The sequence below is a fragment of the Melanotaenia boesemani genome, chromosome 8 (genome assembly GCF_017639745.1).
Source record: "Melanotaenia boesemani isolate fMelBoe1 chromosome 8, fMelBoe1.pri, whole genome shotgun sequence".
Lineage (NCBI taxonomy): Eukaryota > Metazoa > Chordata > Actinopteri > Atheriniformes > Melanotaeniidae > Melanotaenia > Melanotaenia boesemani.
The window spans coordinates 17,299,747-17,312,499 of record NC_055689.1 but is presented as its reverse complement, the minus strand read 5'-3'; the positions used below and the strand labels follow the sequence as shown (position 1 = coordinate 17,312,499).

General features: G+C 39.1%; 1 protein-coding gene across 2 annotated transcripts in view; it reads left to right on the top strand.

Annotated features, from left to right (window-relative positions):
* Nucleotides 1-5,064, top strand: part of eif2b3 (eukaryotic translation initiation factor 2B, subunit 3 gamma) — a 34,705-nt gene extending 29,641 nt beyond the window's left edge. For both annotated transcript variants that reach the window (XM_041992962.1, XM_041992963.1), the window contains exons 11-12: nt 1,475-1,578; nt 4,818-5,064. In XM_041992962.1, the coding sequence (XP_041848896.1) occupies nt 1,475-1,578; nt 4,818-4,870 (157 nt within the window). In that variant the 3' untranslated portion in view covers nt 4,871-5,064. The remainder of the gene's footprint in view (nt 1-1,474; nt 1,579-4,817) is intronic.
* Nucleotides 5,065-12,753: the final 7,689 nt, after the last annotated feature.

Genomic DNA, 12,753 nt, shown 5'->3' with positions numbered 1-12,753 from the left:
AAGGAAGGAGAAAGAAGGAAAGAAAGAGCCAGTATGAGGGGATTAGCAGACCCCAGCCATGTCGCAGAAACCCCTTGCATTTCTGCTTTCTTTGTTTGAAGCTGACCAGAGCTTGTTGACAAAGCACTGCGTGTTTGGGAAGGGGGATAGTAGGGGTCAACTTTATAGGGGGGTTGGCACAGGAGGTGGGGGTTGTTGTGTGCATGTGTTTGTGTATGTGTGTGTTTGTGTGATAGAGAGGTAGAATGGGGGGGGGGGGGGGGGTCGTGACAAGGAGGAGTCCTGGTGTTAGTAATTAGTGATGTTTCAGCTCTGAGGCTTCTTTGGTGGTCTTTCCTTCTCTCTAATGTTACAAAACTCCGAATCTTGTAATCTCCCATCACCAACTACCACCACCACCTCCTAGGCAGTCCCTTAAACACACACACAGACACACACACACTTTTCTCCCTCTCCCTCCAGGCCCTAACCACCTGAACAGAATGAGCCTATACAAACCTGTTTGTGTGTGAGGTATGGAGGGCCAAGTATGTGTGCGTCACTGCCTGGGCAAGACCAACTTGTGCTCTCCATTGGACTCACCAAGATCTTCAAATACACACACACATTCTCTATCCTACACACAACACTCGCACTCACACACCCTTCACGGTTTGTCAACGCCGGACACACAAGACCGTCTGTGTGTCTCTCCAAGTATTTTATGGTGATGGTTTGGCTGAATATGAGCGTGCACAGTGGGTTGGCACTGCCAGTTCAGGTGGGACTGCAGCACAGGGCCAACAAAGTGGTAACACACACAACATAGGCTGTTGTTGTTACCTCATGTAAATGCTAATGTCATGTCATTAAGTTCAGTTGATTGGATATTTCAGCATTTTCAGTGCAGGTGTGTGGATTTTTGATGTGGCACTCTGTCCACTGTGTTTGCACTGAAAGCAGCCAGCTGTGGAAGGCTTTGGATGAATGTTCTCTGGTGTGTGTACATGCCTACGTGTTTGTGTTTGTACTTGAGGGCCCAAAATGAAAATGATGTTTTGACACTAATGAGTCACTGTCTTGCCTCCTCATTGAAGGAATAGTTATTTTCGACTGGCAGAAACTTCACATGTTCAGTGTGATGACTTATATTTGGTGTGTGGTATGAAATAAGAAAAGTTCCACAAAGTAACCATTTAGAAACCTTATACAGCACTGTAAACCAGTTCAGATATGACCAGTTGTGCCATGCAGAACCAAAAGTCTGCATACATTTTTGTTTCTTCTAACCGAACACATCTGGTTTCACTTTTCTTCACACTACCTGACGGAGTGCTAATCTGTTAATGCTCACTTTCCTCAGCACATAAACGGCACCTCAAAATGTGGAAGTTTAGTGTCCAGTAGACATGAATGTACACATACACACACATATGTACATATGTACACAACACATACCTAATTCATAGAGTTTGTATGTGTGTGTGATTTCCAGGTGTAACATCCAGGGAAGCGTGATCTGCAGTAATGCAGTAATTGGCAGAGGAGCTGACCTTAAATATTGCCTGGTGGGAAATGGACAACGGATCGAGCCAGAAGGTGAAATTCGTAAATATAAGCACGCACACAAACACACACATACATTAAAAATTAGTTCTGAATATCTATCTGAATATTGGATTTTGCTGATCTTGAAACCATTAGCACATGTAATGTCAGAACATTTAAATTAAGGAGTTATAATCTTTGGAAGTGAGGTCATTTGAGCAGCTTTTACCTGAAGAACAACTGAGCAACTTAACAGTGAAGCTATCTTATGTTGTTACTGAGTTGCTATCTGTTAACTGTGTCTACCAAAAGATAAATGTCCATATTGTCACTATATATATATAATTTTTTTTTTGTTTTTTTTTTTTAACTAATTGACTTTAAACCAACGAGAGGTTATGTATTGGGCGGCATTGGTTTGTCTGTCTGTCTGTTAGCAACATAACTCAAAAAGCTGTTGATGGATTTTAATGACATTTTCAGGAAATGTCAGAAATAGAATATGGAACAAGTGATTGCAATTTATGGGTGATCCGGATCGCTGTATTGGAGGGGGGACATAAAAGCACAAAATGGACGAAATAACTACTGGTACAACTATTTTCCACATAAACAATTGTAATTCTCAGGCTTTTTTGTTGCTATAGTTTCATTAACCCCCAGTGCTTCTCTGTGGCTGACTAAGATAAGGCGTTAATGTGTGTGTGTGTGTGTGTGTGTGTGTGTGTGTGTGTGTGTGTGTGTGTGTGTGTGGTATCTGTTCAGAAGTGCCAAGCGTTTGAGCCAACTAGGAAAGTTTCTTCATTCTAAAGTCTGATTTGTCAGTTTTTTTTTTTTTTTTATTTCCTTAATCCTCTTGTCCCCAACATTAGTTGTGGGTGTGTGCATGTGTGCGTGTGTATGTGTGTGTCACATTGATGGAGAGGTTAGAGAGCAAGGCCAGAACAGGACCACCCGGAATTTAACAGCGGCAGCCTGCAGCCACATCCACACACACACAGACACACACACACTCAGACATAAGCAAGAAAGAAGGACCGAGCTCTGCTACCAGACTGAGCAGCCTAATTGACTGAACAACAGGGTGCTCTAAGTAACAACAGTTTGAATTTGAGCTAAAATCGTCTTAAAATGAAACAGTTGAGGCCTCTTTTGGAGCATCTACTGCATGAATAATCGGCAACAAAAATGAACTAGCTACAGCTTCTTCTTTTTTTTTTTTTTTTTTTTAGCAGTATATTTTTTCTAATTGAACATTTGTTTCATTATGTCATTAAACTCTGGAAATTTGAAGTCCTGTTGCATTTTACATGCATATTACAGCCGACAAAGTCCACTAATAGACTTAAGTTCTGCCAGTGTGTGTTGTTTCTTCTTAATATTTATCTTGTGTATATAATATAAATTAGTCACACACAAACTGGGAATTTTTGTCTTTGTCTGTTATATTTATTGTATATCAAACTCCTTCAAATATCCCAAAAATGCTGGCTTTTCCTCTGATGACAGTATCATTTGCACAATAAATACCAATATTCACATGGACCAATACCAGTTTGGCAACAGAAAATTAAGCAAGTATAAAAAATATCAGACTAAAAAGATAAAGGAAACAGGGAAGACATTAACAAATCTCTTTGAATTATTAAGCACATAATAATAAATACTGATTAATACAGTATTTTTATCATTAATTTGAAAGTTTTGGAAGGTATCCAAAAAAATTACTGATATCTACTTCAGAACAACAATATTAGCTGACTATCTGACTACTAAAGTCATCACGCACACACTCGACCACTGAGGCCGTTAGCAGCTAAAGACCACCCTGACAGCCTTACACACATGTTAGAGTCACAGTGCTCCATCAGGTGTTGATGTTGAAAAGATATATCCCTCCCTTCTTGTCTTTGGCAAATACCTGCATTCAAAGAGAGAGACAAAGCTATCTTTCAGCGCCATTGAGTGTTTAAGATGTTGTTTTCTCATGATTCAGTCTGGTTACATTAAAATCACACCTATGTTTGCCTAGATGCAAAACAATCCCGTGTTCTTGTCAACACACCAGAGTTCCTTTGTGCACAGTGTCACTGTCCCAGCAGAAACACATCAAAACGTATTATTTTGTACATTTCAGACTAACCATCTGGCTCTAGCAGAGTAAGCTTTCCTCCCTTTCTCTCCAGCCAGTCCCCTCATCTCCTTCCTTCTTTTGCATCCCACGCTCCATTTGTCCTCCCCACCACACAACAGTGGATAAGCTTATTCTGAGCAAGAGATTCCTTCACACTAAAACCTGTCTGTGTGGATGGAACATTGCAGTCTGCCATCGTTTGCTTTGGATCTGTACCGGTACTCAAAGATGGAGGGTGAGAGAGGATGGATCCGATGAGTTGTGACTGTGCTTCTCCTGCTAAGCTACTTTTTGGGTTAAAATGGTGAAAAAAAAAAAGTCAACCTCAGTTTTTACTGCTATCTTCTTTCTTTTTTTAAGGTTCAATGGATCAGTCAGGGTGACCCACTAACACTTACAATGCATGGTTACACGGTTAATATTCATGTTGTTGCCCCTTGGATTCCTTCACTGCCAAGTAGTCATAGTTTTCTATCAATTTTATTATTGTATCAAAATTGGCATGAGATGTGACAGTATTGGCATCAGTTAATAAAGTTGTAAGTTTTGTATTTGTAATTACAATGGTCTGAATGACATTTAGACAGCCTGGCAAGCAATTTTAATGACAGGAAACTGTCACATTAAGCTCAGTCTCATGAGAAGTTCAGAAAAAAAGTAAAGTATTTCCTTCCTTTCTTTTTTTTACCTTAAACCAAACAGTGACTGAAGGTAAGCAGCAAATGAAGATGAACAAATGAACATGAAGTGCAATGTTAAATCAAGTTTAATAATTAGCCTACATTTTGAACCAAAGAACTCAAGTCTAGGTGACACTTTTTTTTACCTCACGCAGATGTTTTTTAATCCATTAACATTTTAATACTTACACATAATCACCACCTGAAGTATATCTGGCTTGAAAGTATCATTCAAACACATCAAAAAGCTATACATATTAAGTTAAAAAGATAATTTAATAAACATAGTTGGGGTTAATTCCATTAAAAAATAAATAACAGCACACATTTCCACCTTGTACTAGCATGATTAAAAGATGTAGTTTAACCAGCAGACTGAATTGAGAACAGTTTTTAACTGTGGAAATCGCCAGAGGTGGACATGCAAAGTGTGTGGTTAGTGTCATCTGTCTTTTTGTCTTCATTCGTCTTTTCAGCTGAGCGAACTAACGAGGTCATCGTTGGAACAGACCAGCTGATGGAGATCTAGCTTTTACAAGCAAGGAGAAACATCACCTTATTAACTGACCTGCGAGCAGCAAGACCCAGAGGACAACTACTTTCCCAGCTGACAGACCAATCAGAAGCCCGGACACTGCTCAACAGTTCTCCCTTACAGGCTTTTTTCCCCCCCCCCTTCTTCTTCTTTGTCCAAATAAAGGCAAGTTTTCTGCGTCTCATGAATCGGTGTGTTGGTGTTTTTGTTTATGTCTCCTTCTTAAAATTACTTTTACGCAATAAAGATAACAGTAAGTGGTGTCTTCCTTTTGATGGGAGTATTTTGATTGACAGTATCAAGAAGATCTTAGCAATCATGTCACCACACTAGCTATTATCATATCATTACCGTCTCCTAATAGCAGTACTGTTGACTCAGTTTACCCCATTCCAGAGGGAGGAGCACGGGCTCACACATGTTTGAATGTTCGTAGGTGTTTACACATGCACGCTGTGCAGCTGTGAGGACCAGAGAAAAAGAGAAAAAGCAGTGGGAGGGGTGACCACAATGGCATGGAGGTTAGGTTTATTTGTACACAAAAATGGTGTATGTGTAGGCCCTGGACCACCCAGCTCGATCCTGTATCAGTTAACTGACACCCCACCCTCACACAGACTCACGAACACAGCAGAGGAGGAAACTGACTTGTGCCTGATGCTTTTCTTTCTTTTTTTTTTTTTTTTTTTTTCTCCTCGTCTTCCCCTTTTTGCTCTTTGCTGTCAAGATTTATTGCATTCCGTCTGGAGTTTTTCTAAAATTACAGGTTTGAAGTTTTAGTCATGAAGGCAGGAGATGAGGACAGGGATGTCTGCAGGGATGCTTTGTACATGTGTGATTTACTGTCCTCTATTTCCTCTTGTGTCTGTGGTCTCGCTGGAGTCATTTAGTATCTCTTGTGGCCTGATTATGTGAAGCATCTGTAGAACGCGATGCGTTATCCATCTGATACGTACTTAAACTATGTCATCGTTATACAGTATTATAGGTTGCTAGATATTTTGATTAGTTAAAATGAAGTAGGCTATACTTTCTTAAATAGTATGAGGTCCAGAATGAAAATAACCCCAAATAATGTTTCAGTCCTCTAACACTTATTAAAGATATTTGTGATACATTGAATTTTATTTAACGTGATTTTCATCAAAGGGTTATTTTTTTCTTAATTTAATTTATTTTTTTATTTTTTTTATTTTTAGTTTTTTTTTTATCTGATAGGGAAAGAAAACCTAGAAACCTGAACAACTATCCAAGGCAACATATTGTAGCATTTAAAGCTATTGCTAATTGCCAGTGCATGTTTTGAAGGGCTTTAAAAAGAAGTTTAATGAGTTTACAATGAGAATAAAACTGATTTAACTTTCTAACAGGCAACAGGTTACAGTTTCACTCTTTAAAAGACGATTTACAAAACTTACATCGTAAAGACGAGCATATTCTGTATCGGTGGCTTGTAACTGTTGTGTAGTAAATGGATGAATAGACATAATATGCTACACTTCTACTTTACAGTCACTCACACATGAATATATCAGAGGGCAATGTGTGGTTCAGTGTTTTGCCCAAGGACATTTCCCAAATGACTGAGCTGTCTACAGGGTAGAAAATGTAAGAAAACCAAAACAAAATCTACTGAAAGGTTGCACTACAGCATTGTTTTAATTTCTGTGTTTACTGTAGTAGTGACCTTAAACCATTGACTGAGATACTTGATGGTTCAGTGCTTTTTCGCAGCCCCTGTGTTCAGCTACTATTACACATTTAGTAATCACTGTTATACGTTCTTTGTTTTCTATCAAACTAGAGAAAGTAGAAACAATGATTATAACCCCACATTATTTTTTTCAGTTATAGTTCCGGTTGGTTTTACATCACTCGTATACATTTCATTCACTCCATGGACTCCATCTTTTTATAATTTAAAGATCTGTGTCGTAATTTAATTATTACTATAGATTTGTTTAACTTGTCCCCACTTCCTGCCATTTTAACAGTAACCGAATGTGGCAGATAAAGACCATATTTGTTACCTGAGCTTCGAAGACAAGAAAAAAAAAACCCAAAAAACTAACAGTTAAGATTTACTTTGTGCTTTTTGCCTTGGTTGTGTTGACCCTTTTTTAGTAATGTTCCACTCTGACCTCTCTTTTCAACCACATGATGAGATCTGGCAGCCGGGCGTGTTTGAGTAGAAGTTTGTATATTTGTACAAAGACCACAGAGTCCCTTCAATACGCCACCATGACTGAACCCACCCCCAAGCACATACACGTGTCTGCTTGTGTGCACGTCTTAACTTTGTGTGTGACAACTGTTAATCTTGTATCAGAAAACCTCTACCACCTCTGTGTGCGGGTACAAGCATGCATGTGCACAGATAATGTACACATTTGCAGATGTGGAGATCTAGTGTTAGGACATAGATCAGATGTTCACGTGTCCAGTGATCTTCGGCTCTGTAAGCTCAATTCCTCTTTTTTTGGAACAATTATGCATCCCAAACAAATTCATGTAGCACCAGTGAGAAAAGAGATGATCTGTAAAATAAAACATTTTCATGCTCAGATTGTTCAGTGGATCATTTGTGGTTGTACATTTTTTTGGTGGCACAAGTCTGAAATATAAACTAATGATTTAACTCACCCAAAGCTGACTTCCTTGTCGGGCGCAGTGTGTGTTTATGTATGATTATTGCATGTTAAATGTGCACTTTTTTGTGTAAGTTTGCAGAGTGAATCATAGAGACATCTACAGCATGGCATTTGATTTCTAGCAACTTAAAAATGGTTGGGAAAGATTATGATGGCTCTCTAGTGCCTTAAAAACTGCAAATTAATGAAATACAGCTAAATGATTGGCAGATTAAAGGGGCAGTTCACCCAAATTAACCAACTAAAGAGCATGTTTTCCTAAATCTTGTTAAAAGGAGTCGGTTTCAATTTTAAAGGTCCAGTGTTGGTCATCGCCAGAACACAACACACATGAAAGGAAATGTGTAACCCAAAAGAATTATAATAAACAATTTAAAACTTCCAACTCAATATTTAAGTTTTCAATATGTACTATGTGCCTTTTTCAAGAAACTGATAATCTAAAAAGTACTGCATGACTAGAAATTGCTTTTACTGGAACTACTTTCTACAGATGTTGTGATGAAAACTGTCCAAAGTAAAGTCTGTTGAATAAGTTTGATTTAGCTGGAGGAGAGGAGTTTGATCGTCTTCCGTTCTGATTTATGAAGTGAGACAAGGACTTAGGATTAACCAAACAACACATGTTCAAGGCAGAAAATGAGCAATGAGTATGGTTTTTTTTTTTTTTTTCTTTCTTTCAGTGGGAAAGAACAAAGAACTCTAAAATCTTTTAGGCAGGGGTTAAACCAGCCATCAATGAAATTTCCAAAGACACCAAATGTTGGATATGGGGGGAATTGTGTAAAATTGTATGTAAGACATCCTCTTCTTATGAGACTTTGCAACAAAGCACATGAAGTACACTGCTTTAACTGGAACAAGCATTTCTGTGAGGCCATGTGAAATTAGATGTATTTAACAACCCAGTAAGGTAAGAAGAGAAAAACTGTTGATTGACTTCACACTTGTTGATTTCTGAGACACCTCTTGTTCTTGTTGCTGCTTAACCCCAAAGCAGGGAATGAATATAAATATATATATATATGTGTGTGTGTGTGTGTGTGTAAAAATTAATAAAAGTACATCACGCAAGACAGATATAAGAGACAAATGTAATATACAGACATACCCAGATGCTCAGAGAGGTGGGGTCGAGTTTGAGCTCTGGGTTGGTGGGGGGGTGAGCGGTGCCTGAGTAGATGGGTGGCTTCATTGCTTCAGGGCTGATTGTGGGTGAGCAGGAGACACACACACACAGAGCAAGCAGGCCACCCAAGTGGCAGTCAGTCAGAAACCTGCGTGTGTTTGCTGCTGACCCCTACACATTAGCACAACACTTCCTCAATTTGTCTTCTGTGTTCTTCGACCACAAATGAATTTCCTCCCTCCCTTTTTTTTCCACACACTACCTTTCAAGATGCTAGCACCTCCCCACCTCCACCACCACGAAACACACACAGATACATGGACACTTGTCCACACCTAAACCACCCCATCTCTAACCAAAAATGTCTGAATACACAAACACACACACACAAATACCCTTTTTACAAGCTTCAGTTGCTTATGTTACTTGGCCAACAAAGACTGTGTGTGAGGACACCGATCTAGTATGGGATAACAAGCTTGGTGGCATGCCATAGAAACACACACACACACTCACAAAGCCAGATATTGCTGTCTGTCAATACAGAGCCCTCCCTTGCTAATTAACTTAACATTGAGTGGGTGGTTGATTGGGATCAAAACTTTTCCAGTAGAATCACAGTAAGAAGCAAAAGATTGACCTGCTTTACACCCACAGCTTTCTAATCTTATTAGTTGAAGGGTTTAGGTGAAAATAGCAAGACATGGGTTCATTAAAATCATACAAAAGATTTTTTTCTATCTTAAACATTCCAATAACCCTTTTTCTTTTTATACTTAAACTGCAATCACGCCCCCATAAAATTCCCCTATTTCAATTTTTGTTAGGATCTAGCAAAGATGGCAGGTTGCTGTCTCTAAGTTTATATATATATATATATATATATATATATATATATATATACTAGAACCTCACAAGCAAGAGTCTCACAGCTCTGTGCTTTCTTTTAAAGCCGCAGGTCTAAGTTTGCATTACCACCTGCTAGTTGCATCTGACAATACCTCTGTTACAACTGCACAAACAAAGACTTAAAGAAATGTGTGTTTCTGTCTCTCTATGTGTTCTGTGTGTTTTGCTCCAGAAAGGCAACCATTCATTACTATGACAAAGGGGAAAAAGAAATGCATTATCATAATTAATCTTGTGTGAGGCTGTGGGTGGCAGCTTCGACTCTGCTCAGACTCTGACAGAGGTGCTCAATGCAAAAAGCCTCCCTCAGCCTCTGAACAACTTTTTGCCTTTTCACTGTTATCTGGGAAAACATGTGAAGTTGACGAACCTTGCAATGAGGTTTCCCAACAATATATCGGATTACTTTTTTATAGTTTAAATTAAGCAATAGATGTGAAAAATGTGTAAACTGTTTTTCTGACATGCTTTCTCTCAACTTACCCACAACCAAATATTTTGTTGGATAATTATGAAAAGAATATATTTATCTAGAAAATACTTCCTCTGTTGTCATGTGATGGTGTGACCTCAAAGTCTGACTATTTTTTTTTTTACAAATTCTTAGAGATTTTTTTCCAGTAAATTGCCATGTGGAATCATTAATGATACTTATTTCAGTCTTGCTTTGAGTAAAAAAAATAAATAAAAAGTCCACTCTTCATTTCTTACAGTTATTGCCTATAGTTAATTTCCTTGGAGGATCATTGTTGTTCTAACTTTTATGCAGGCTATGAGAAAAAAACTTCTCTAATTATGAAACCTCCTCCTCACCTTCTCTTGTTCCTTGTGAGAGGAAAAGAAGAAGTACAGTCATGAGCTGTCTCCCAGCCTCTGTGTTAAAAAATAAACCTTTTCTGGGCCTGAACAGTCAGCAACCCTGCTGCTGTGAGACGGCTGAGTGCCAGAGCTGTTCCATAGCTCTGCCTATAGCACATCCAGAACCTCGGACGGACAGCAAGCCATGCGTGGATGAACGGCTAGATGGATAGGGTCACTGGGGAAAGATGAAATGGAGGAATGGCGATAGGGGGATGAAGGGAGAGGGAAGAGAAGGATGGCAGAAACAGAGGAGATGAAGGTGTCAGGATAAAAAAAAAAAGATCCAAACAGAAAAGTAGGAGAGGAGGATAAAGAGAGGAAGTGGAGAAAGAGAACACATGGGACAAAGGACACGTAGAGGGGAAGGAGGGACCAAGGGTTTGTGTTTGGAGGCCAGTGAGGTGTGATGGCAGATATCTGCACAGAGCATGGTCATCTCAGATGGTTTATTTATCCAAGGCCTCCAGACCAGGCCTTGGACCTCCCTGAGTTTGTTAGGCTTGAAGGGGCCCCCTACCACACAACCCAATTCCTCACATTCCACATTAGCTCCCATTTCCAGCTGCCTGTTTCCCTCTACCACTCAACACAACACAACCCAGTTCAGGAGAACCAGTTCCAGCAAAGTGGAGAAACAGGCTGCTCAGTGCCAACAACATATTCAAGTCTGCCCATCTTTGAAAGGATTGTTCACGTTGTGACATTTACAGCAGAAAAAACCAATCCGATATGTAGTAACAAGTTGTGGAAGGCTCACGGAAAGATCATCTTGGTCACTGACACTTTTTATACACACTTAGTGTTGTGCTATTTTATGTTTCTTTTTTTTTTAATAAATACTGTTACATTAGATATTGTTATTACTACATTAAATTGCATAAACCTTTGCTTATGTATTTATGTATAACAGCAGCATTCTTGTCTATAGTCAAATGGATACATACATTTAAAAATAATCTATTTTTAATGTTTCAGCATTACATAAACTTTCTTTTCCTCACAGTATTAAGTTGTAGGCTAAATTGAGAACATCCTATCATTATGCTTTTCCGCTTCCCTTAAGATACACTATATGGTATATATGAGCTAGAGTCTTTATGATTTGGAATTACTTCAAACCCTTATGTTAATCATTCAGATGTCATGTAAACAGTGATGATGGATATAACAGCTCAGCAGTAAAGAGTGACACTATTCCTAGTGGCGCCTTCTCCATTGTCTCAAACTGAACAAGGTCACAACACCATCACTTACGTTCAAATTGCTTTACTTCCATCTTTGGATAGTTTTACAGTCACCCAAAGGGCCTCAAATTAACACCAGCCACCTGACAAATGTTCCACACAGCAGCACAGGTTGGTGTTTGGGCAAGGAATGACTGTGTAATCTGGTAAAGTGTTTGTTCTTCACCCCCATACAGTCATGAGTGGGGCCAATGGGGGCTGCCATTGACAAACCACTAAAACACCCAGTTTGGTGTGAGAACTTCTTTCTTTCTTTCTTTCTTTCTTTTTTCTTTCTTTCTTTCTTTCTTTCTTTCTTTCTTTCTTTTTTCTTTCTTTCTTTCTTTCTTTCTTTCTTTCTTTCTTTTTTTCTTTCTTTCAACATCAGTATAAAGTACACTGCTTTCTGAACCCATGAAATCATGCATGGCAAGACATGGAAACTTTCCAAAAGGCTCCGCAGAGATAAGGCCGTCACAATGAGCCAGGCAGCGCCAAGGTGTTGATGAAAAAGATGCATATGCCGAAAAACTCTCCCAGTTATCCTTTTTTTCTTTTTTTTTTTTAAAGGAGTGAGAGGTTATATTTTCTTGGGTGAACAAAATCAAATCAAGTTACCTTTAGATGCTTTAGATGCCACAAGAGGTGAGGCTACAACTGCTGGTGCTAAGAACCTACATGCTCACACACTTCCTCTCACAGCTGTCTGTAACAAACTGCAATCACAGCAAAGACGCAGGTCTGGGTAAAAATGTCTGCTTTGGTTGTTCTGTAACAAGTGTGAGGCTCCAAAGCTTTCAAAATGTGAGATGGCCTGGAGTGATATAAAAGTGTTGAAAGATCTGCAATTCCCACATAAGAAAGAAAGAAATTCTCGTCATAAAAATCTAAATGCACTTCTCTTCTTTCACTGACTGTCCCATGCTGATGAAACCGAAAAGCTGAACATTGTTTGCGTGCATGCTTGTTGCTGTTACATCAAAAGATGGCATGTGCGATTCCTTCTGCAAGCTGGAGGGCGAGGCCACAGGGAATAAGAGAGAGCAAGTAAAGCAGCAAGAGCAGTGTACGCGTGAGAGTACGCGCGCATGTGTGAGTGTTTGC